Source organism: Rhinichthys klamathensis, unplaced genomic scaffold, assembly GCF_029890125.1.
Source record: "Rhinichthys klamathensis goyatoka isolate OS25496 unplaced genomic scaffold, OSU_Roscu_1.1 h1tg000196l_1, whole genome shotgun sequence".
In the NCBI taxonomy this organism is placed as follows: Eukaryota; Metazoa; Chordata; class Actinopteri; order Cypriniformes; family Leuciscidae; genus Rhinichthys; species Rhinichthys klamathensis.
The window spans coordinates 9,269,934-9,296,031 of NW_026606722.1; the positions used below are offsets into that span (position 1 = coordinate 9,269,934).

A 26,098-nucleotide genomic window follows, 5' to 3' on the forward strand; every position below is an offset into this window, starting at 1 on the left:
GAGGCCTACTACCTGACCGTTCTCATTCAAGGAGGCCTGGAGGAGCCTACTACCTGATAATCACAGCATGTGGGAACTCACCCTCAGGGAGGCCTGGTGAGGCCTACTACCTGACAGCCATAATATCTGGGAGCATTTTCTGCTACCCGATAGAAAGTCAGGCTATCTGTTCAGTTACCTGACCTTGGGCTTGTCTCCAGGGAGGCCTGGTGAGGCCTACTACCTGATAACCATCTCAAATGGGAATTCACCTTCAGGGAGGCCGGGTGAGGCCTACTACCTGATAGCCAATGTAGGTAAGGATTCGCCTTCAGGGAGGCCGGGTGAGGCCTACGACCTGATAACCATCTTAAATGGGAAATCACCTTCAGGGAGGCCTGAGTGGCCTACTACCTGATAGCAACTGTTAGCTGAGTTCGGGTGACAGTTCCAAGGCGGCCTGTTAAGGCCAACCAGCTGGGGACTCGCCTATCAGGGAGGCCCGGTTGGGCCTACCAGCTAATAGCAAGTCAATTCCTACAAAGGAACACTGTTGGGAACCATACTACACCAACGTAACTATTGGGCCCACCCACAGGAGGCCTAGTACGGCTAGCTACCTGCAGCAGCTATAAAGTATGTCCCACAACGTTGGGACTCACCTCCGAGGAGGCCTGTTTAAGGCCTACTACCCACCGGTGAGTCAACTGCCCGAACCACCAAGGCCAACTATTTCTCTCGAGAAGTGGCCTACAGCGCCCTATTGGGGGCTGCCCATACAAGGAGGCCTGCTGAGGCCTACTACCTGATGGCGCAGCCTTCGTTGGCAGATAAGCTGTTTACACAGCCTAATCACATTGCCCACGGCAGTGTACTCAGCAAGAAAGCTCAGCAAGAGAGCTTAAAAACAAGGGGAGTACAACATACGCCACTCTGCCTCAACGGAGGCCCCAGTTAGTCAGGGGCCTACCATCTATGCATGGGCGTCAGCTCAGGGCAATGCTCTGGCTACAGGGGAGCGTACTTCGACCAAAGAAGAAGTGAAGGCTTACTTCATACTCGACCCGAGCCATAGTGGTGCGAGGTAGGATAAACAGAACTGGGAGTGAAGTACTCAGACCTACCCTGAATCACAGGGGAATACTCACACCTCCCCCTGAGGTTACCAGGGGGCGGGCCTGCCAGCGGCTCTAGGGGTGACAGAAATGTATCTGTGCCCAACCTAGGGGAGTGGGGCTTGAATGAAAGCCACCCACCTACAACCCGGTGCTCGAGCAGTAGCTCAGCGAGGTAAGTGAAGCCCATACTGGCGGCCTAAATCCGTAGCCAGTTCTGCACGGCAGGGTCGGGCAGGAGACTCAGTCTTCTTCGTGAAGCGAAAGACGGCCTAACCCTGCTCAAAAAGGACTTATATACCACGGAGGCCTAACTGAGGCCTACCGTATCCTTATAAACCATGCTCTGCACCACGCTGCATTACTCTAGTCACCCCGGAATGCAGAGAAGGGGGCGGGCCTTGGCCTAACGACTCCCATGGGAGGAGGCTGATTATACAGGGATGCCAAAAACCTACATTCACAAAGTGAAGGGTCAGAGGAAGAAATGCTAATTTTAGCAGAACGCCTCTAATATCCCTGGCACAGCCTAAGCCAGCTACAGAGGCGGCCCTGGTGAGGGCCAACCTGTAAGCCTAGATCTATCTGAGGGCTCAGAGGAGCCACAGCCTAATAAGGAATAAAATCTGTATTATTCGATACAAAAGGCTGCAGAATCGCTCAGCCTAATGAAACCCAAACAGAGCTCAAAGGGCGAAATACTCAGGAAAGTCAAACGGTCCCGTGGGCCGGACTTAAGATCTATCTGAAGCTCTAGCATCAGTCAACACTCTAAATAAAAAAAATTTTGAGAGAGACCAACTACTCTACCCTGAGGTGGCTAACAGCCCGAAGGCTAACATAGTTATCGTTCTGGCCACCTACCGGGGAACTTCAGGGCCCTGATAATCAAATAAAGTTCTCTTACCTTATTACCTTGACATGGCCCCATAACTCTATACAGGGAACGAGGTCTGTAAAGAGAAATATGTTATTTTTTAATCACAAAAAATACTCTTTGAGAAGACCAGCAGCTCACCTGCGGCGTGCAAGGCGAAGATTCGCCAGACAGTTCTTTATGAACCTGGGAACCGCCACTTTACATGCCTGAAAGGAGCGTTTCCACCAACCAGGCCCAGGTGGGCCATCAGAACATAGTTCTCATCATAGGCCCATCCCCAGGCCTGATGTAATGAAAGCCTGGGGGTCAGAAGAGAGAGGGCAGATTTCGTGACCCTCCGGGGAGGTTATCCACTACCGACGCTGTGAGCGTTTGTTCTGGATAACCTCCCTCAAATCTCTTCTGTTGCGGGAGTCACGCCTCCTCTGCGACCTGCTCCTCGAGGGAGGGGGCGCACGAGAGGCGACACTGGCTCGCTGGCCCTGCCTACGGTCCTCAGACCGTGAAGGGCCAGGCTCTCCCGCCTGCCTGGGTGCGGACGTGGATCTCAGCGGTATACATGTCCTAAATGCTGCTGAGCGCGCCTTCGCCTCCCTGAACTTCCCCACCACCTCTTCTACAGAGGTGCCAAAGAGTTCGGAAGGCGAAACTGGCGAATCGAGGAGAAAGGTCTTTTCTTTCTCCCCGATGTCAGCTAGGTTTAACCACAGATGCCTCTCCGTGGCCACCATCGCCGCCATCGACCGACCGATCGCGGCAGCGGTTTGCTTGGTAGCCCGGAGAGCCAGATCTGTGGTGCGGCGCAGCTCAGCCACCGCCTCAGGGGACATCCCTGCCCCCTGGTCGAGATCCCCCAGCAGGTCGGCCTGGTACGCCTGCAACACTGCCATGGTATAGAGTGCAGCACCGGCCTGACCTGCTGCCGTGTATGCTCTGCCATTCAAACGAGCCGATGTTTTCAGCGGCTTGGATGGCAGGGTTGGAGCTTTCAGTGTCGCTGCCCGCCCAGACACGAGATAGTTCGCAAACGTCTCGTCAATGGGCGGCATTGACACGTACCCATGCTCTCCGATCCCCTCAACATCAGCGAAACTGGCCCGCTGATGTTGGTGAATACGGGCAGAGTATGGGTTCTTCCATGTCTTCTCGATCTCCATGTGCAGATCAGGAAGGAATGGAAGGCTCACCCGAGCTGGTGGTGTACGGCCGGGGAGAAACCGATCATCGAGCCTTCCGCGAGCGGTCCCTCCTCTAGCCCGCTGCCAAGGCAACCGCAGCCTGCCAGCAGCGCGCTCCATAACCTCCACCAGCTCAGCATACACGGGGCAGGATGGCTGAGGAGGTTCAAGATCTTCCTGATCAAAAACCTCCCCAAGCATCTCCTGCGCGTCCGGAAGAGCCGCAACTGCAGGTACAGTCGGTGAGTAATCTTCCCCATCATCGACCTGCAGTTCGCTCTCGTCAGCCGTCGAATCATCTGAGAGGTTTACAGACCTCTCAACGGCGATCGCCGAGCTCCATCTGAGAACCCCATGATGAAAGTCGCCGCTCTGCCTCAGCACGAGCGGGACCTGCACCACGAGGAACAGATGCTGAGCCCCCTTCACTCGAGAAGAGGGCCAGACGAGAGCGGAGCATTTTAAGAGAAAAATGCTCGCAGTTCGCACAGAGGGTTCCCTCGAGAACCTCCCGTGCGTGCTCTTCTCCCAAACAAAAAACGCACAGCTCGTGTGTGTCAGCCGGTGTCAGAAACCTCGGACACGGGTCGGCACACTTACGAAAACAATCCGCCTTTGCTGTGCGTTTCATTTCTCTTACCTTTTTCTGACGTAAGTTTGAATAGCGTTTCATACAAACAGTCCCTAAAGACGATGAGATGGTTTGTCATGTTTGCAAGGCGCCCTTATATACTTCCAGGTCGCACGTTAATCATTCACGTTAATGATTCACGGGCTGTCACCGGTCAATGTGATTGACGTGATTTGATAGTGATTTCAGACACCTGTCACGCCTGAGGCGTTCCCCATAACGTCGATGACGTATTGTTGAGTTCCCTTCGAAAGGGAACTACGGTGAATTGGCCTATAACTGCAGTAGGTCATAGAATCACCTGTCATAACACATAGTTGATCCAATTATGTGTATTTTTAATTTTTCAATTCACAAAAACAAATAGTCATCTGTAGGTTGAGTGAAGAGAGTGAAGCCCAACTGAATATCTACAGAAAATTTAATCCGTGGAGATCTACACTGTAACGTTTATATTTAAATTAACAAAAAACACAAAATTGTCAAGTCTATGGATGGGTTATTAATGTGTAAGCGTCGATTTAATGATGTTATTTCGCAGTATATCCCTCTACTGGACGCATCAGGAACAACAGGGTCCTGAAACTGCCGGGGCGTAAAACTGCCAGGGGCGTATATCTGCCGGCTCCAGGTCTGCAGCCTCCCCATATAGCAAAAATATACCTAACTACCGGTACGAGATATACCAATACCGATAGGCAGCCAATTATCCTCCCAAATAAACTAAACAGGGAACCCTCTCATTTGGTACATTACTAATATTGGAGTTTAAAATAAACAACATGAGCTATTAAATTCAACTGCTATTTATTTTCATATATATTTAACTTCACAAGCATATATATAATTAACAGTAAATAAGCTACTGTACTGTTTTTTTGTTTTTTAAATAAAGCTAACTAACAAAATGTGAACACTGAATAACTTTCCTGAGGTAAATGCAACATCAAGAGACACATTGTCCACAAGCTGTTTTATTGACATCTTTCCGCAGCCGAAACTTGACAGTGATTGAGCGATTACATGAGACGTTACATTTCAGTAAGTTGTACTGTATCTTCCAACATACCTTCTGATATTCATCCATGTTTTTCGAGATATACCTTGTATTAAAGTGGAAGAAAAGACTCGCGCTTCGAGCTACCGCTTGAACTGAGGCACGTGACATTTAAGAACGTCAAAACGCCATTTATTGTTTTAATTTTGTGATAAAATGGACAGAATTTGAAAGCTGATACTTTGGCTGCATCCGCAAACTGATAAATGCTGACTTCGGAGGACGCATTCCAAGGTCGGAAGGATCAGGGGACGTCCGAAAGCAATGTAAGCTTCACTTGTCTCCTGAAATGCCTTCATCTTGAAACGGTCACTTTGTGATTTTATCTGATTCTGAGGTAAAAATGAGAACTGCGCATGTGCGTAGAGTGTCAGTAATAGATTTGACAGGTGTACTCTTTCTTTTATTTCCTTTTATATTGTGACCAGAGTTGTTTGTTTGTATACTTTTTCTCACTCGATCCCCATGTATGCGGACGAGTGTGACGTTTTGTAATTTTATTAACCACGGGGAAATTAGTAAATACGCCATCTCTCGTGCATCTTTTCCTACCTATTGTTTTTCTCATCTCAATTTTGCATTACAATCTGATTGATTTTTGAAGGCAGTATAGACGTATCCTTCATCGCCTTTGATATCCCACAATCCTGTGCTTTCCATTCTGTAACTGTGATCAAAAATAAAGATGGCGTCTGGAAGTTGCGGCGCAGTCAGTTTGTGTGTAAATGTACATTTTTGATCAATGTTTAACACTTGACTTATGATGTAATTTCTAGCGAGAAATTACTATTGTAGTCATTAAATATTCACTTAGTTTTCACCAAAGCTAGCTCTATTTTGCTGTAGATAATTAAACCGTTACGCTGCCTCAGAAGTCTGTCCTAAATCAGTTTCGTGAGGAACATTTGTGTGCGGAGTTTAATGCGAAATAATATTTGGTGTAGCGGACCTGGTAACCAAAGGGTAATTCATAGAGTCAAATAGCTTTAACCTGCTTTAATGCCGCTGTTTTAAAAATGTTAATGCATTATTGTCGCGTTAACTTACCCTAAATTCACCACAAGACAGATTTTCTTTACACAGTATTAGTTGTGGTCTGAACACTGTTTTCCACCCCCTTTTACTTAATTTTATTTATAAAGCACTTTACAACTGCACCTGCTGTACAATCTGCAGCATAAAAACAAACAACACATAAACAACATGCAACTTACTAATACAGATACTAGCCCAACCTCTCAAAAGCTAAAGACAAGAAATCATTTGTAACACATGCTTTTAAATACATTTAAAGAAGTGATCTCTCTTAGTTCAAGACGCAGACTATCAGACTATTCCAAAGCCTCGGACCCCCAACAGCAAAGGCCTTTTGATTGACAGAATATAATTCTGGTTATGTTAACAGCCGATGCCGATTATTTGCTGATACATCGGTGCATCTCATAATTACAGTAGCCTATGTGTCACGCTAACAATTCTGTACGTCAACTATTGACCCAATGTGTGTATTTTCATGTCTGCGAAACAGAGAACCATATGAGAGCAAACATGTGAGCAATGAAACCTTCCCCTGAGGAGGAGGCACACAAAACCGTCCATCATCTCTGTCAGGTGTCTCCTCCACTGAACCCGTTTCTCAAGGCCTGACTGCACACCCCTGCATTCACATCTGCATTCACTGCAAACCCTTTCCTCCTCGAGCTTAATGAGCCGCCCACACAATAAAAGCTTATTTATCCACAATTTGAAGCCAAAGTAAATGCAAGTACTATGATGACCTTCAGACAGCATAATAACATGGGTCATACTCTTCCGTTATAACGGTTATTTAGACTAAAAAATCATAGTTTACTTTTTCCACCTCTATAATCAAACATGCTTTTAACAGGCCAAAAGTGATGTCCAGCCTATAGGGAAATTGGTATCTTCACCTTTTATTCAAGAATTATAAAAAAAATGTTTTAAAGATTTTGTAAGCATATTGTATAGTTGTGCTTGTAGTCAGTTGTTTTGTTTTGTGATAATGCAAATTGTGCAAATTTTGGCCAGGCTGTCAAACAACACAATTATGAATGCATGCAAAAACAAGAGAGAACCAACAAAATATTAATAACTGATTATGTTGTATCAATGTGTAACATGGTAATCAAGGTAACATGTGGGGTTCCGCAAGGCTCTGTGCTGGGCCCATTGCTTTTTTTGTTATACATTAAAGCTGCAGTCCGGAACTTTTCCTCTTTGTCGCCATCTCTCTGTTCGAAATCTGTAACTGCAGTGATTCGCGGAATTATTATCTTTACGTGGGTTGTAAATCGGCATGAAACAGCGCGGATGAACACAGTGCTTTGAGGCGAGTGCCGCTGTCAGTCACCGCGCTGTGTGGATATACTGTCATACAGAATCACAGATTCACTTTTTGAAAGTTTGACCAACATAAGAATTTTCATAAGAAAATGTCTTCTGAACAAGTAAGTAAAATCCATTTTTGTTCTGACCAACTAAGGGGGGAAAAGCATTCGACATGATAAGCTTCGTTAGATTTAATCAACGCGATTTACAGCAACCGTGCAAATTATAGCCTACTTTGTTCTCAAATTGTTCATGTTAACAACATCAGCATTGCGTGACTAATGTTAAATTGAATGTGTTTTATGGTTACCTGTGTAGTTCAGAATTCATATTCTCCATAATAGCAAAACGAGAAAGGCACAAGGAAACTCCATAACTGTGTGAATTAAGAAAACGTACTGTTACACGATTGAACTATTGAAATGTCTTACTTGTTCAGCAGAAAAAAGCCGTCTCTTCTTCCGTTTTGAACCCCTTTAAAACACGGAGTTCACGCACTTTTCAAAAGCCCCGCCGATGTTTAAATCCTTGTGTTCGCATGAGACGGTTTCTTTCTCTTTCTCTAGCCACCTTAAATCCGAAGTACGAAGTCTTTTGGGTTTTATAACTGCTGAATCTCCAGTTGATGACACTGATGATTGTTGTTTGGATCTTTCTGGATGCCATAAGTTTAATTATGTAAAGTGCTGCGAGAAAAGCCTATACATCTAAACATCTCGTCACGCGCAGTATAGCCGGCTAGCCGAAACTCCTTCTTTATGTGTACGGGTGTGACGTCATGACGCAAAGACATGCTCGAATTTCCCGCGGAAACCCACCAGTACCACTGGAATTAAAATCATTATTACAAGCTAACCGTTTTGAATCTAGCTATGGCAAGCAGATAGTTTTGACCACTGGCAGAATAATTTTTTTTTAATATAATTATTTGGGATTATTTTTAACTTAAAAAAGTTACGGACTGGAGCTTTAATGATATATGTGAGGTTTCCAAAGTATTACAACTGATATTATTTGCTGATGATACAAACTTATTTTGTTCTGGTGACAATCTGAAACAACTTTTGGATACAATGGGAAAAGAAATGGCACTGCTAAAAAATTGGTTTGATTCGAATAAAATAACGTTAAATATAAGTAAAACAAAATGTATTGTGTTTGGCAATCATTCATCCAATACAATAGGTAAATTAATGATTAATGAGGTTGAAATCGAAAGGGTGTCAGCTAATAAATTAAACTAAGAGTAACTAAACTAAAGAGTAATTATAGACAAAAACTTAAATTGGAAGCCCCATATATCTTATATTAAGAACAAGATTTCAAAGTCAATTGCAATATTATATAAAGTTAAATATTTCTTAAATGAAAAATCACCATATACTTTGTATTGTTCCCTTGTGCTTCCATACATTATTTATTGTGTGTAAGTATGGGGAAATACATATAAAACAAATACCAACCCAATATTTATGCTTCAAAAGAGAGCAATGCAAATAATAAAGAAAACCACCTATCAGGGGCCAACAAACTCCCTTTTTATTGAATTAAAGGCTTTAAAGTTTAAAGAATTAGTAGAACTAAAAACACTACAAATCATGTATAAAGCAAAAAACCATCAATTGCCAGAAAGTATCCAAGGGTTGTTCACAGAAAGAGTTTGCCAACATGACTTAAGGGGAACCTGTATTTTTAAAAAGAACCAAGTGAGGACCAATGCAAAATACCATTGTATTTCAGTTAAAGGTGTAAATTTATGGAATAACTGTCATGAGGAACTAAAAATATGTGGGACACTTAGTAAGTTAAAGAAACAATTTAAAAATAATGCAATGAAATTATATGAAACAATTTAAAGAGTGATAAATGAATAAGCTGTTTTTGTTGTATTCTAGAGTGTGAAACTGAATTGCATAGGAAATACTTGGGTTTTGTATTCTCTTTAGATTTGTGTTGTCAACATTATATTGATGTAAGACAATACTTATTTTTATTTTATTTGTTTAAAATATGAGATGTTTTTCAAAAAGGGTAGGCATTATAAGCAAGAGCTTCAGCCTACACCTGTTTCAGACAGAAGTAAATATGCTGTAGTTTGTCAGCTGAGCCGTGTTTAAACTAAGTTGTCTGTCTGAAATAAACCAAAATGTCAAAAAATGTCAAAATGCTTTTTTATAATAAAGCCTATAGTTTGTGGGGGGTTTTGGCCAATTAATTTTGTCAGAGAAATATTTAAACCTTTAAATATTTAAAGTTTAGTGTTTTGTTCTTCCCTCATCTTTAAAATATTTTTAAGAAAATATAAAATATATTTTGATGGTTACATTGAACTTGGGGTCATTAAAAACAAGCATCACTTTTGGCCACTACTGAATGTGTGATTTGACTGACAAAGGGTTTTTAAGACCCATTTTATTCCTGATTTTTTTGGTGAACTCCAGGTGAACAGGGTAATAAACATTTGAACTAAACTAATAGACAGTTTTCTGAAATGTTTCATTTAAACATGCCAATGATGCATTATCTAATTAAATATGTGCTCATTTGCATAAAGCTCCAGAACGGAAATCTGAACGTTGGGTTTAAAATGTAAAAAATATATATATATATATCATTTTGTTGACATTAAAGGTTTTTACAGAAGTGGATTTTGAATCTATTTTTATAACTCTATATTATAGAAAATACTGTCAACAAAAAAAAAAATGTTCACCATATTTTTTAGAAAGTATAATTTTATATAATTCAGGCGAACGATAAATGATGAAACCTTCAGAAGATAAAGTTTGGTGTATGTAAATCTGAAGAGAAGAGAGGAGATTTCCGAAGAGAAAAAACATGTTTTTCAAGATATATATTATAATTGAAATCTATATTGAAGTGTAGTAAAATAACATAAATGCACATTTTGTATATTTTCATTTTGTATATAAGTCATGTTAAGTAAGCTAAATAGCCCAACATCTCAGAATTGATCAGTGCATGAAAAAACTACGGCTTTGCCTTAAAAACTACAGTAAATAAGCCATGAGAAGAAACACATAAACAATGATCCATCAGATGAATTTTCACAAGCATTTTATTGACTGTTTAGTCATAAAAAGCATCAATCCCTTGATGAGAAATGATTTCACAGTAGCACAAAGCATAAATAGTTCAGCATCCCAGACAGACATTTCCATGATCAATTCCAGCCACAGGGGGCGCTAAAAGAAAACAGAAATCCCACACATCGATGCATAATTCAGACCTGAGCTGAGATGTGCCTGTGCGTGATGCCCAACATTACAGCGTTACATAACCACGGCAGATTTTAATTGTGCTGCTCATGGGCGATGGAGTTAAATCTTGTCATATTACCAGTAGATTAACCCACACAGTAAGATCCAGCTGAAACCAGCACACTATTAAATCATGACCTAACATTACCATGACCAACTTCTCTTCTTTATTCCTTTACAAAACTTAAACAAATAAAATGACTAGTCAGTTGATGTTCTGAGGAAAGAGAGAGTGAAACCGATTGTCTTACCGCTATGATATGTAGCAGGACAGCACCGCTCTTGCGCTCGGCATTGGTGAAAACATCATCTGGAAATTCACGGATGGCTGTAAAAAACACAAACACACATGTACATTCATGCATTTGATCCAAAGCAAATTATGGTTGATTCAAACAGTTTCAAAACATTTGGAGAGTGTTCTAGGTCAATGTTTTATAAAGAGAATTTCACAATTCAAAACAACATATCTGGCCCTCATCTTTTATCTAACAAACCTGAAGGAATTAATAACTTATTCATGAATGTTGGTGATGCATAAACAGAGGAGGGATTTCCAGCTCACAGCCAGACGGACTGGAGAAAGAAAGAAGACGGATAAATACCACCAGAAATGACTAACTCAGAGACGAGATAGATAAAAATGGGCTGGAAGGTTTTTTGCATTCAGATGTTTTGAAAGGCCACTGTTGACGGCGTGTTTGCATGAGTTCTCCCCGTGACATCTTTTGTTCTCAGATGTTTTCCAAACATATCATTGATATCTGAGGTTATAGAAATGATTTGTTCAGTCTGAGCTGTAAGTGCAAATGTGGGAGTGTGTGTGTGTGTGTGTGCGTGCGTGCGTGTGTGTGTTTATACTCAAGCAGGGAAGATAGACAGAATATCACGGACTGAGTAGCGTACTGCATACTGCACAGTATATACTGTAAACCAGGGGTGGGCAACAGTTTTAGTCTGAGGGCCACAGTTACTTTGGCAAAGTAAACGGAGGGCCACACTTTGGACAATTGCAATTAAACAGTTACATGATTAAATGGTACAAATTAATTCAATGCAAATATGTATAAGGCTACTCTACAGTTACTTTGACAGCCTATTTCAAGGCCTGATATTTATTTTTGCTATAGGCCAGTCTGACCTAGGCCACTCTAAGGTTACAATAACTTGATTTACTTTCCTACACTACCCTGCACATTGTTCATGTCATTCATACCAGCTGTAACTATTCAAGATGGAAAGCTATTAACAAAACTGCAAATGTATGTGTGCAGGTTACATTAACATTAGGGATGTGCACGAATATTCGAATTTTCGATCTGTAATTATTATTAGTAAAATAAAATACTATTCGAATTTTACTACGTTGCTTTGCTGGCCGTAAATGCAGTGAATCCATGATAAATCCCAAGCACTAACTCGCAATTATAATTAAATGCACTGGGTGGCGCTGTGGAGTGTGTTAACAAGTTGTGTGTATTTGATCACATAATGTTGTCGTCTGCATCGCGAAGTTTGGAATTACTTGAAAATGATCTTACTAAATGGAATTACTTTTGATCAAATTAATTAATTAATCTGAGTTATAATATCATCATCACCACAATGAGAAATCACATGAAATCCAAACAGTCGACTGAGGAAAGACAGCTGACCAACACTGCATTCACGACTGCAGGTAAGCGCAGCTGGACCCCGCGTGATCCGAGCTTAGATGATAACTTATCTTATAGCAAAATTATTTTGAGACATATACTTCCTTTAAGTTTCGTTGAGGGAGACCGGTTTAAGAGCAGAAAACGCAAAGTGCTGTTAGAAACTTAGAACACCGTTATCTTTGTGTCTCTGAAACGTCTGTCAGCGCAGCGCCTTTTCTCACTCGATCATAAATTGCTGGCGGCGCCCCTGCATGTGGATATTGTTTTTCTCTATCTATATAAACGTGAAACAATATAAACACGATAATCATATGCTGACTCGAGTGTGTGTACGTTCTGTACGATATCTGGCGCAACCGCTTTATTAGGCGTTTTTTTCCCGTTCGCGCTGCTTGAGCATTCTTTTATTAATGCTTTTGTTTTTTTATATTTTTTGTTTACACATAGGCCTAATGTTTAATGTTTTCAACTAAAAGAAATGGTGACAAAAACGTAAAAAAAAAAAAAAAAAAAAATAGCATCTTTTTCGTTAAATGTCATTTAAATAAACAAATATTCGAATATTCGATTTTTATGAGCCCAAATATTCGAATGCAATATTTTTGAAAAATGCCCATCCCTAATTAACATACAGACTTCCAGTGTTGGGAAGGATACTTTCAAAACATATTTCGTTGCAGAATACATGACTGGCAAAACCAGCAAAAGTAATGATTATGAATATGTAAAATATAGCAAGGAGATATTTTAATTGTTTATTAATAAATAAGTGTTTTCTTTGTCATTGTCGGCTAAGATGAAGTTGGCGATGCTGACTCGCGATCTTCAGTAGCCTAGTGAACGCGCCAGAGAGAAATGCACATTTCATAAGGATTACATAAGCAGAGAGCAGTCTGTAGTCTGTTTTCTTTCGTTTTGAATTGTTCAGTTTAAAAGTAGACATGTGAGGCAAGTAGGCTACTTTATATGCTGAGTTTCGGTTCATTTATGAGACGAGCTCCAGTTCACGCGCCGGCGTGATTATCTCGTTATTAATGTTTCGTGATTATCTCTATAAATACAGGCAATTGGTTGATGAAACATTGATTAAAATTAAGATACAATTAATACAAAACGAAATTCACTTTAAAGAAAGGTTTTGTGCTTTCTGTTTGATGTCTTTGTGAAAGTTTTAAAGCATCTTTTAGTGCCGCTTTCAGAGCGCTCACGTCCGTAACGGAGAACACGTCCGTAACATTGTTTTTCCTCATAAATGCGAACACGAAAAATAAAATAAAATGAATATTTTATGTTATGTGGAGACAACCCTTCATCCGGTGGGTAGTATTAATTTTGGTTTGCGCAGTGTAATTCACAGAATTACTAAAACATATTTGCCACCTAAGTTAAAGATTGTTTTGTGTCACGCATGTTTATTTCGGCGTGTGTTTCATCCAAATTGCGATCGCATCGCGGGGGCCGGATTGAAGCACTATGCGGGCCGGATCCGGCCCCCGGGCCGTATATTGCCCATGTATGCTGTAAACTATGCATTGTTTTCACATGACGTCAACATGTTGCATGTGTAATCCAGTGGATGCGGTCCACTTATCATTTTTGAAAAATTGCAGTTATTCTTCATTTTCAATTAGATTCTATGTACAACAGAGCGCTCTGATGACACACTGTATCCGACAATACAATGCACCTTCCATTTTCAGTGTGACAAATGAACAGGAAATAAAACATTTTAACATCTTTTGACTCATATTTGATCAGGCTAAATGTATGTTTATAATGTTTATATTGTATGAGTGTTGTCTCACCTCCTACTAAACAACAACAACAGTGCAAAATACCGCAGTACGCTTATTCCATTCTGAACATTTATAATGCACATATGCAATTGGCAGATGCTTTTAACTAAAGCTAGACTGAAGAAAATTTGGGTTAGGATTTAGGCTACTTGGAAACAATTTTCATTCAGAAATTGCTAGTAAATTTTAAACAAAACTGAGATCCACCAAATAAATAAACAGATGCACAGAATAAATAAATGACAAAACTGATATACAAAAAATACATCAAAATAAATAAATAGCTATGACAACACAGATGCACAGAATAAGTAAATAAATGACAAAACCGAGATGTACAGAATAAATAAATAAGTAATAAACAAATAAACAACAAAACTGAGATGCACAGTATAAATTAATAAATGACAAAACTGAGATGAACAGTATAAATAAATAAATAAGCTATAGTAATGACAAAAATTAGATGCAGAGAACAAATAAATAAATGAGAGAAATGAGCTGCACAGAATAAATAGATAAATAAATAAATCTCATTGATATTGTTTCAAGGTCAAGTTGAGTCCATTGCACTGTGGGATACACCACAGTGTTCTCTGGTTGTGTGCTGAACAATACAGTAGGTCATTCAGATCTTCAGTGCATACAGGACATTCACATACACTGCACAATAAACACACTGACACTGCTGCAGGAAATATGATGGTAGGATGCTATTCCAAGCACGGGGATAATCCTGTGCAGGACAGCAGTCATGCCAATGCCAAAACATGCAGAAGCAGCCCGGCCCTCACCATGAGTCAACACTGTGTGCTCAGCCGGCGAAGATTCAGCTCCTGCACAGGTGAAGGTGACTTATGCTCCGCACACATGCTCTTACTGTATCTAAAGGGGAACACATCAATACTCCTGCTCTGGAAACACCACCAGGACAGCGATTACAGCTTCATCTGAAATGATCAATAAATCCTTCGTCTGTCTGTTTTCACACATGTACACGCACCTTTATAATGTGATTAAAACCGTGCAGAACAGAATGCTGTGATTATGTTAATGTGATTAAGCTCGTAATTAGAGTAACAATAATCACGGTGAAATCCAGAAACGGAACAGCTTTACATGACATGGGGTCATGTGTTTTTTTTAGGAGCATTTCCAGCAAAACAAAGGACAGCAAGTGCCCTTGAACCAGTGAACATTTAAAGCAAGCGAATGAAAACACTAGTGTTGTGGGTTGGTGTATAGCGAGTGAAAAGGAAGAACAATGGCAGAAAACAACCACATTTCATAGCAAATGATCGGAAAATTCACGTAGCGAATTGAAAGAGGCGTTCAAAATGCATGCTACAACTATTCTTTCTATTTCTGCAGTATATAGTGCTTATAAAAGTGCACTACCATTAAAAAATTAGGGGTTTGATATGATTATGCACACTAGAATGCATTTATTTGGTCAAAAATACAGTAAAAATATTACTACAATATTATTACAATTTAAAATAACTGTTTTCTATTTGAATATATGTTCAAATGTAATTTATTCCTGCGATCAAAGCTGAATTTTCAGCATCATTACTCTAGTCTTCAGTGTCACATGATCCTTCAGAAATCATTATAATAGGATGATTTGCTGCTTGAGAAATATATCTGATTATTATCAATGTTGAAAAGTTGTGTCTAGCAATTTTTTGTTGGAACGGTGATCCATTTTATTCAGGATTCGTTAATGAATAGAGTTCAAAACAGCAGAATTTATGTGAAATAGAAAACTTTTGTAACATTATTAATGCTTTTACTGTCATTTTGATACATTTAATGTGTCCTTGCTGAATAAAAGAAATCATTTCTTAAAAATGACTGACCCCCAAACTTATGGTAATGGGAAAAATTGCATTGTGTTCACAATATCATACTGTTCTGTTAACAGTATTGAACACTGCGTGAATTGAGTTATGTCACTAAATCAAGCATTTAAAAATAATAGCTAATAGTTTTATGCAGGAAGACCTGTAAAACATTGTCAATGCAGAGTCACGTAATCATGAAGTCAGTGCTTTGCGTTTTCTGGACTGTAATAAACACTCGTCAGAGTTTGTGTTTCTCTCAGTTCTTCGTGAGGACGTTGCTCATGTGTGTCTCCTGAGACTCAGACTCATCTGTGGGTGTTCATCACGCCGCTAATGCGAATCAAGCATTCACTAGGTCAGTGTGGACGCGCGTTTGTCCATTGTGTCGTGGTTAACGTGCCTTGCTCGTTCACGGACGTTTGGCCACAGTGTTTTGGCTCATTGCGTTTCACAAGATTACAATCATCGCAGGCGATTTTGCTAAGCATGAATACTATAGGCTACCATCTGAGCATGCTGGCAAAATCGCTTCAGCTTCCGGTAATGTGAAGATAAGTGTCCTACACACACATGATGACCATATGCTGAGCGAGAGCCAAAGATGTGGAGATTATCAGTGAGGAGGAACATGCACTTAAACAAAGCATTCGGTATGAATCAATGGACATTTCTTTAGCAATAATTGATCAATATCCCTAAACTTGGTTCTGTAACTCTTTCTATTATAACTTCTGTGCCATTTGTTTCACACGGAGTGAAGAATAAATTGCATTAAACAAAAAACAAACAAACATGTAAATCAATGGGTTTGTAAATGCAATTCAAGTCTTGCTTAGAAAATCAACATGTAACTTGATGATTTCATAACAAACAATGAAGTTTAAAAGTTCAGTTGGATGAATTTTACATGCTGCATGTTACAATATAATGCAATTAACGTCTAATCCTGTAGTCTTTCAAATGTATTTGCGTGTTGCGTAAGCGAGATCAGTAGATGGACATCTGTTGCAGACTCGTGTGGACCGACACAAGCTCTTTACAGAAGCAAAAGGCTTCCGGAGGAAACAGAACTACATCGGACCAGATAATAGACTGATCTCACAGGGCTGGATGATGCCTAGTTACAAAACTAGAACATGTTACAAAAATACATCCATAAAATGCTTTATATGATGAAATGTACATTTATTATGAAATTATAATATTTTGTTTTAATATGTAATATATACAAAATATAATATTACGTAATATATATAATTCATAAATAAAAAACTACAAGAAATAATAATAATATATAATATGTATATATATATTTGAAAAATATATATATGAAAAAAGAAATGATAAATGAAATTATAATAATAATATTAACCATCATTTTATTATTATACAATTAAACATAATCAATCATTGATTAATTTAAATTAAATTTAACAAATATTATTAAATATGTAATTATTATTTATTATTATGTAATAGAATTTTTATTTTATTTCTTCATTTATATTATTATTATTATTACTACTATTATGTATTATTATATATTAGATATTATTAGACCTCTTTGCAAATGAACTGACGTCCTTAAAGAAGCAAATATTTAAATATTCACAATCCATACGTTAAGTATAAATAACAAAGCTCAGGTTTAATACAAAAATGTCCACAGAGCAGTGTGTGTGTGTGTGTGTGTGTGTGTGTGTGTGTGTGAATCCAGTGAACTTTGAGTGTCATCAGCAGAAGAGGCCAGTGCAGGGAAATCAAACGGCTCAAGTGTGTAATGAACTAAATAATGAAGTAATAGAGCAGAGAGAGAGAGAGAGAAGAATGACTCAGCTTAATTCACAAATAATCTAGAAATGATTCATATAATACAAGTTAGAACCACATAAATCTAGATAATTTTACAAACTAAAAATAATTCTAGAACCATGACATAAATAAATAATAATTAAAACTAAAAAAGCTTTTAATTATTCTTAATCATTGGTTTACCGTTTTTAACCCTGGGTTAAAGCAATGTTGTTATTTTGAAAAGTGGTTTGCACTGCTTGAACCAGTTATGTGCAGTTATGAAGCTCAGCTCCAGGTCTACATATAAAATAATGTTAAATATTCATGAGCTTAGTACAGTCACTGAAGCTCGCGTGTTTAAGTGTCATGCACATATAAGCAAGACAAGTGATTACATACGGTCTCAATGAAATATAAACAAAGTATAAATTCGACAGATTTTCAACGTTACACTGTCAGCACTAAAACCCTTTTCCAAGAAGTTTTGTCTCTAAATGAATCAGATAAACTCACTAATGAACAAGTCCAGAGCCATTCCTAGTATAAATGCACATAATCTGCGCTCTGAAATGTCTGAGCGGTGGGGGTTAAAGGACACACAGTTGTGTTGAGCTCAGACTGATGACTCCAGGCTTTGTGACGCTGACTCATCTCACATGAACACTCACTCAACACACGCCACACTGACCGCTACCAGAGCAACTGCCCTCAGTCTCATCGCAGACTAAATGTGTTTCTCTTTTTCTGCGAAACCAACTTTTTAGGCCAAAAGCAGCTTGTTAAATGTGCAGAGTATATCCACGCAGCCCTGACTTACATAAGCAAACATCCCCACTGAGAGAAAACACATCATTTCATAACACTGACTCTTCTGCATACAAGACTTATCACATGACTCGAATGTCATATCACTTCACACTCTCTGTATCCATTATTTACATTATCATACATCCACGTCTACCAATAGGAATACGACGCCTATCCCTGTATACATACACTCACCTAAAGGATTATTAGGAACACCATACTAATACTGTGTTTGACCCCCTTTCGCCTTCAGAACTGCCTTAATTCTACGTGGCATTGATTCAACAAGGTGCTGAAAGCATTCTTTAGAAATGTTGGCCCATATTGATAGAATAGCATCTTGCAGTTGATGGAGATTTGTGGGATGCACATCCTGGGCACGAAGTTCCACCACATCCCAAAGATGGTTGAGATCTGGTGACTGTGGGGGCCATTTTAGTACAGTGAACTCATTGTCATGTTCAAGAAACCAATTTGCAATGATTCGAGCTTTGTGACATGGTGCATTATCCTGCTGGAAGTAGCCATCAGAGGATGGGTACATGGTGGCCATAAAGGGATGGACATGGTCAGAAACAATGCTTAGGTAGGCCGTGGCATTTAAACGATACCCAATTGGCACTAAGGGGCATAAAGTGTGCCAAGAAAACATCCCCCACACCATTACACCACCACCACCAGCCTGCACAGTGGTAACAAGGCATGATGGATCCATGTTCTCATTCTGTTTATGCCAAATACTGACTCTACCATCTGAATGTCTCAACAGAAATCGAGACTCATCAGACCAGGCAACATTTTTCCAGTCTTCAACTGTCCAATTTTGGTGAGTGCTTGCGAATTGTAGCCTCTTTTTCCTATTTGTAGTGGAGATGAGTGGTGCCAGGTGGGGTCTTCTGCTGTTGTAGCACATCCGCCTCAAGGTTGTGCGTGTTGTGGCTTCACAAATGCTTTGCTGCATACCTCGGTTGTAACGAGTGGTTATTTCAGTCAAAGTTGCTCTTCTATCAGCTTAAATCAGTCGGCCCATTCTCCTCTGACCTCTAGCATCAACAAGGCATTTTCGCCCACAGGACTGCCGTATACTGGATGTTTTTCCCTTTTCACACCATTCTTTGTAAACCCTAGAAATGGTTGTGTGTGAAAATCCCAGTAACTGAGCAGATTGTGAAATACTCAGACCGGCCCGTCTGGCACCAACAACCATGCCACGCTCAAAATTGCTTAAATCACCTTTCTTTCCCATTCTGACATTCAGTTTGGAGTTCAGGAGATTGTCTTGACCAGGACCACACCCCTAAATCCATTGAAGCAACTGCCATGTGATTGGTTGATTAGATAATTGCATTAATGAGAAATTGAACAGGTGTTCCTAAAAATCCTTTAGGTGAGTGTATATAAGCTCCTTCAATATTATCATTAGCGATCGCGTTTCTCAGGAGCGAATCACACTCCTCCCTCCCCAGCTCCTCTAGCCTGACGTTGTCATACCAGAGAATGTCTAATTGAAGAGAATTGGCACTGTCTGGTTACTTCCGGTTTCTGGACTGGCTGCAGTAACACGTCTCTTCCCATGCGGGGGCGCTCGCAGGCAAGTGCAGAATGAATGGCAGTCTATGGGGTTTCACCTCCAGAAATCCACTTTTCTCAGGATGTAATTTTTTGTCAAGTAATTTGAAAGTTGCATTCAAAAGGGAGGGCTAAGATAATAGATTTTTTTTAAGATCACTTATCTGTTCTAAAAATCCATTCAAAAATGTGATGGCGTCACATAATACCAGAATGCTAGCATGTTCCGGCCAACAACGGCCTAACCTGTAAGAAATCGAAAGGACATAAGTACTCGTTCATTCGACTTTTGGCCTATAATCTATATTGAACTTGCAGAATCAACAATAAAATATATGTTGATTCAACAACAAGCAGGAGAAAGAGATACATTTAGCCGTTTAGCTCCATAGACTCCCATTCATTCTGCACTCGCCCGCGATCACCTCCAATGGAATTCTAATGGAACTACAACCAAGATGATACACAATGGGGCTAATAGGAAGTGCCAAGGCGATCCGTTAGACGGGCTCTGGTCATACTCAGAGTCTAGTCAGAATGAGTCTGATACGGCTCCATTGGGCTGTGATTATGGGGCATGTTTCAACCGAACCAGGAAAGAAAAATGCCTCTGCACTCAATTGGATCGACCGAATCCCGTATAAGGACGGCAAAAACATCTTTCCGATCGACAAATGCCTTGATCGCGGTTCTCTGTTCCTCTTTTAAAATGAAAAGAGATCTAGATCTAGATCTTCTATAACAGACGCGATGGCTGAATCTACACTTCTCAGTTCTCCAGCGGTGGCCATCTTTGTTGTAAACGAATTCAACCCAAGCGCTCTTTGGTGACGTGATGATTACGTTACGGTTGATCATCTGTCCATCATCATATAAAGCCCGCACTGACAATGTGATTGTTCCGAACCAAGCGTGCCGCACAAGCCCTGAAAAGTAAAGCCAAAACGTCTCGATCGCCCCCCGGTGGCCGGTCCTAGTATAGGTCATAAACCCCGCCTCCCCGTGTTATTCAACGGCACGTGAGACCAACTAAACAATTAAATTACACTTCAAATATCGTTTTTCCAAAGATTGATTTCTGTCATTAACGGTAGTTTTTATTAGCCTCGTGAGACCATCCTGATCTCGCGAGCTTTCAAGGTTTCACTCGCAGATCAGTCTGGATACTTTCCGTTAAAGAAAAATTGGGAGCAGTTCACCAAACGAACGTCCAATCAGCGTTGGCTTTGAGGCGGGTTGAGGTGTGACGCAACGAGAAGCGCGTCAGTTCAGTCTAAAGAACATGTCGGCTTCAGCGGATGAAACTAGCATCAGCGTGGCTATCGAGCAAGTTTTATCGGAATTACAGAGTATTTCTTCACTGAAAGAAGAGCAAAACACTGCTCTGGAGGCTTTTCTCAGAGGAAAAGATACGCTCTGTTAGTACGTCATATGCTTCGTTGATCTGATTGGTTGATTTGGCCCGTCTATCACCAACATAGGCCAATCAGCTAACCAGTATTTTCGCCCCTTACCAAAACTACTTCAACGGAAGGTTTCCAGATGGATATGCGGAGCAAATCCATCTGGCGGAGTCAGGTTAAGTTTTTATCACACTGATGTAATTTCAAGTGTTTGTTTTTAAAATAAGTTTGTTTTTGGTTAGTTATTTGATGCGGTGGTGTGACGTCATGATTGACAGCTGTGATTGACAGGTTCTCTGAGCAAAGTAGTCGCTGAAGCACCAACAGACTTTTTTCGGGATCTTAGGAGGACTGAGGAGATTGGAGCTTTAAATTTATATATACATTTCTATAATTAATTCTAAAAAGTGCCGGAGCGTGTGCTTGCGATTGATTCTGCGAGAGTGAGGGCGGGGCCTCGATTTCGCGGCTTTACTTCCTGTTCACGACTGCGCATGTCTGGTCCCGAAATCGCTTCTGCGCAGGCTCAAGTTCCAAGATGTCAGCGCCATATCGGGACACTAGCGGGTTCAGTTCTGACCAATGGAAGAGAGCGAAGGGGCGTCGTCCATCTTTTTTTACAGTCTATGGTCCGAACAGCTTCACAACGGATCAAGTGCAGACCTCCCCAGCTCCTCATCTCGTGCAGTTCCCCTTGAATCAGAATAAATTCTCGAATTATGTTGTACATTAAAATATTGACATTAATGATATCTGCAATACATTCTTGTTGGTTCTGTTCTGTGTAGGCCTCTACCCTAAGGGGGGTTATCGCTGCTCTTATCCATGCTAGACTGCATGAAGCGCAGGGAGTTCTCGCCCAGAACAGAACCACACCGCCAATCCTAACTCTATGCTAATGGTCATTCGTATTTGAAGATAGTGGTCCTGACAGAAATAAAACACTACTTCATTTGCCCCTTATGCCCATATATACACACTCACCGGTCACTTTATTAGATACACTTGCTAGCTAGTACCGGTCAGACCCGCTTTTGTCTTCAGAACTGCCTTTATTCTTCGTGTCAGAGATTCAACAAGGTGCTGGAAACATTTCTCAGAGATTTTGGTCCATATTGTCATGATAGTTTCTGCAGATTTGTCGGCTGAACATCCATGATGTGAATCTCTCGTTCCTCCACATCTCAAAGCTGCTCTACTGGACTGAGATCTGGAGACTGTGGAGCCGTTTGAGTTTAGAGACTCTCTGTCATGATCAAGAAACCAGTTTGAGATGATTTGAGCTTTGTGACGTGTTATCCTGCTAGAAGTATCCATCATAAAGATCATAAAGGGATGGACATGATCAGCAACAGTACTCAGGTCGACTGTGGTGTTTAAACAAAGCTCAATTTGTACTCAGAGTCCCGAAGTGTGTCAAGAAACACCCATTACACCACCAGCACCAGATACAAGACAGGATCATCCATGCTTTCATGTTGTTTTCCCCAGATTTAAAAAACAACAGAGCGTTTAGAGATTCTCTTCTGCAGACCTCGCTTGAGACGAGTGTTTATTTGAGTTACTGTTGTCTTTCTATCCGCTGAATCAGTCTGGCCGTTCTCCTCTGACCTCTGGCATCAACAAGGCATTTTCACAGAACTGACGGTCACTGGATATTTTCTCTTTTCGGTCCATTCTCTGTAAACCCTAGAGATGGTTGTGTGTGATAATCCCAGAAGATCAGCAGTTTCTGAAACACTCAGACCAGCAACAAACATGCCACGTTCAACATCACTTACATCACTTTCTTCCTCACTCTGATGCTCAGTTTGAACTTCAGCAGAACGTCTTCATCATGTCTACATTCCTAAATGCTTTGAGTTGCTGCCATGTGATTGGCTGATGAGATATTGGCATTAATAAAATGAATATATATAATTTTATTTGATCAGAAATACAGTAAAAACTAACTTAAAATGTAGTGTATGATGGTTTCCACTAAAATTCTAAGCAGCAAAAAAAAAAAAAAATTTAAATAATAATAAGAAATATTTTTTGAGCTGCAAATCAGCATATTAAAATGATTTTTGCCATCACAGGAATAAACTAAATAAAAAAAACATAAAATATAAAACGGTTATTTTAAATTGTAATAATATTTAACATTATTGCTGTTTTTATTGTATTTCGGATTAAATAAATGCAGCCTTGTGAGCAGAAGAGACTTCTTTCAAAAACATTCAATTATTTGAATATATGAAAAAATATATATACATATATAAATAATTCTACATAATATATTTACATAATATTTAAAAATACAGCATGGCAAGCCTAACATATATATCATATTATAAGCTATTTAAAATTTTATTTCATATAGATATATGGTTTTAATAGCCTTTTCAAACATTTCATTAATAATAAATGTTTAATTACAACTATGCCAACCATACGCTGCTCACTCACTTTCCATTGCGATAAAGTTTGGGCTATACATCAATCAAATACAGCACTATCATTTGAATCTAAGATTTACATATTAAAAATATAGAACAAATACATTGTAGATAAATAACGAATTAAAAGATAAAAGATAGAATTACAGTTTGTAATGTAAGAGACAAACACTAGCCAGATTGCACCACGAAAATGAACATTACATTTACACTATTCTACAACTCCTTTGAAAATACTCTTAAGATCCTAGCAAGATGATACAAAGCCTAGCAACAACACACACACATACACAAATCGAACTTGGTATTAAAGCTGCATTGTCATAGAGGACATAAAACAAGAAAAGGAGGCCATGAAGAAGGTGAAGAAGAGAGAAACAGGATGTCATCGCCATTTGCACTACATGCTGAAGAAGAGAAGGAAAGAGTAAACTGTAATCTTCAGAGATTACAAGATTCCCATCTTGTAATCTTGTCAACTGGCACACTGCAACTCAGATTGAAAACTTAGTGGCAAAAGTACGAGGTGAGAACGACTAGCGGAGAGCTGCAGATTCAGAGGTGCGCCGTCACTGGAGTTTCACAGATGAGCATTTTTATTTCAGAAATACTTCGACTGAAAGGGAAATCCTGAGTTACTTGAAGCCAGCTTCTCCTGTTCTCTTTGCTGGATGATTGAACAGTCAAAAAAAATTTTAAAATGCAAAAGTTTAAAAGTTAAAAATAGCTGACCTGGAGCTCGCGTACAGACAAAGATGAACAAAACGTGACTCTTGCTCTAACCTCAAAACCTTCTTTATTAGCATCAAAGGATGAAGAACCTTTTTTTTTTCATTGTACAAAAATTTCTTTGTAATGGAAAAATGTTCTTTATTTTATTAAAATGTTCTTCACACTAAGATTTTTTTTTTCATAAACACTTTTTGTTATTCTGGTTGAAACTCTCTTCACATCCTGATAGCAATAGAAGTCTAAATATTAAAGTCCCCCTGTCAATTATTTTATCACTTAAAACTCATCTTTGATCACCAAAATGACATATTTAAAATGATATATTTCCTTCATGCCTTATTCAAATAGCTTGAATGTAACTCGACACCCTTGCCTCATTTAGTATTCGCGGTTCTATGAATATGTAAATGAGCCCCGCCTCCACTCACTCACTCAGCTCAGAGATCCACTGGTTGACAATCACATGTTGATCTGATTGGTTACAAGGTCGTTTGTGACGTCAGAAACACCAGCGATTTCAAACCGTGTTTTTGAGACTGTCTTTGCTTCACTGCAGTTTTAAGGAGAAAATACTCAGCATGCTGTCGACTTATGAATTTGCACATGGTTTGTCTTAAAGCATATTAAAAACACCACATAGACATATAAACAACATTAAAAGCTGGATTTTCTCCACAGGGGGACTTTGAAACATGTACATATTTCTCAGATTCGGATTTACGCATTTCTATGTCAACACTATCAATGCCGAATTGAACCTGCAGCACTTCAGAGCTCTGTAAGTTGTTTACGTTCATTATTATTGTAATGTTATGTGCTTCGGGGTAATTTAACGCCGTCTTTGCAGACTCTGCTGTGTGCGTTCATGTGTTTTGAAGGAAGCGTGGCTTTAGAGACGCTCTAAAGGGAGGGTGGGATCTAATGCTTTCAAAGCTTGCTCACTATTGCTTGCTGCTCATACCGTACCTTTAAAGGCACAATATGTAGTTTTTTTCGCCACAAGAGGGGGCAGTTTCCAACAATAACAAATGACGCAGTGATGAGCTGAATGATGGGACTTGCTGTCAAGCTGATGAATCTAATAATGTTTATGGATGAGTGCAAACATTCATGTTTTTTAACATTACAGTGGTATGAAGCAGGTCGCGATTGCTAAAGAGACAGATATCACACGCGAGTCCCGCGGATATAAAGGAACAAGGACATTTAATTCTACCGAACTATCCGCAAGTGCTGGATTACTCACACAGGTCAGTTTATTAGACGAATTAAACTTGTGAGGGAACGCAGCGCTGCTTCACTTGGTCTAACGTTACACTATCACACTAAACGGCATTTAAATGTGTGTTGAAAGTTATAATGTTATACTACATGTTAGTTTGTTTGCTATACGAAACTAGCAGTAAGCTAGATCAACATTAGAATAACATACTGACCATATTCTAACATTTCATCATGTTGAGCTAACGTTATATAACATTGATTTGTTTTATGTACATTTGCTCACCTGTCTAATAAAGCTGTCAAGTCGTGACTCGTGAAGCTCTGTCGAGTCCAAGATGTAACTTGACTCCAATCTCA

The 26,098-nt window shown here is 39.7% G+C and overlaps 1 protein-coding gene across 1 annotated transcript in view; it reads right to left on the reverse strand.

Moving 5' to 3' along the window:
• Nucleotides 1-26,098, reverse strand: part of slc24a4b (solute carrier family 24 member 4b) — a 67,640-nt gene that overhangs the window by 29,806 nt on the left and 11,736 nt on the right. Inside the window, exon 3 of the mRNA XM_056262862.1 lies at nt 10,722-10,798. Coding sequence (XP_056118837.1) covers nt 10,722-10,798 — 77 coding nt within the window. The remainder of the gene's footprint in view (nt 1-10,721; nt 10,799-26,098) is intronic.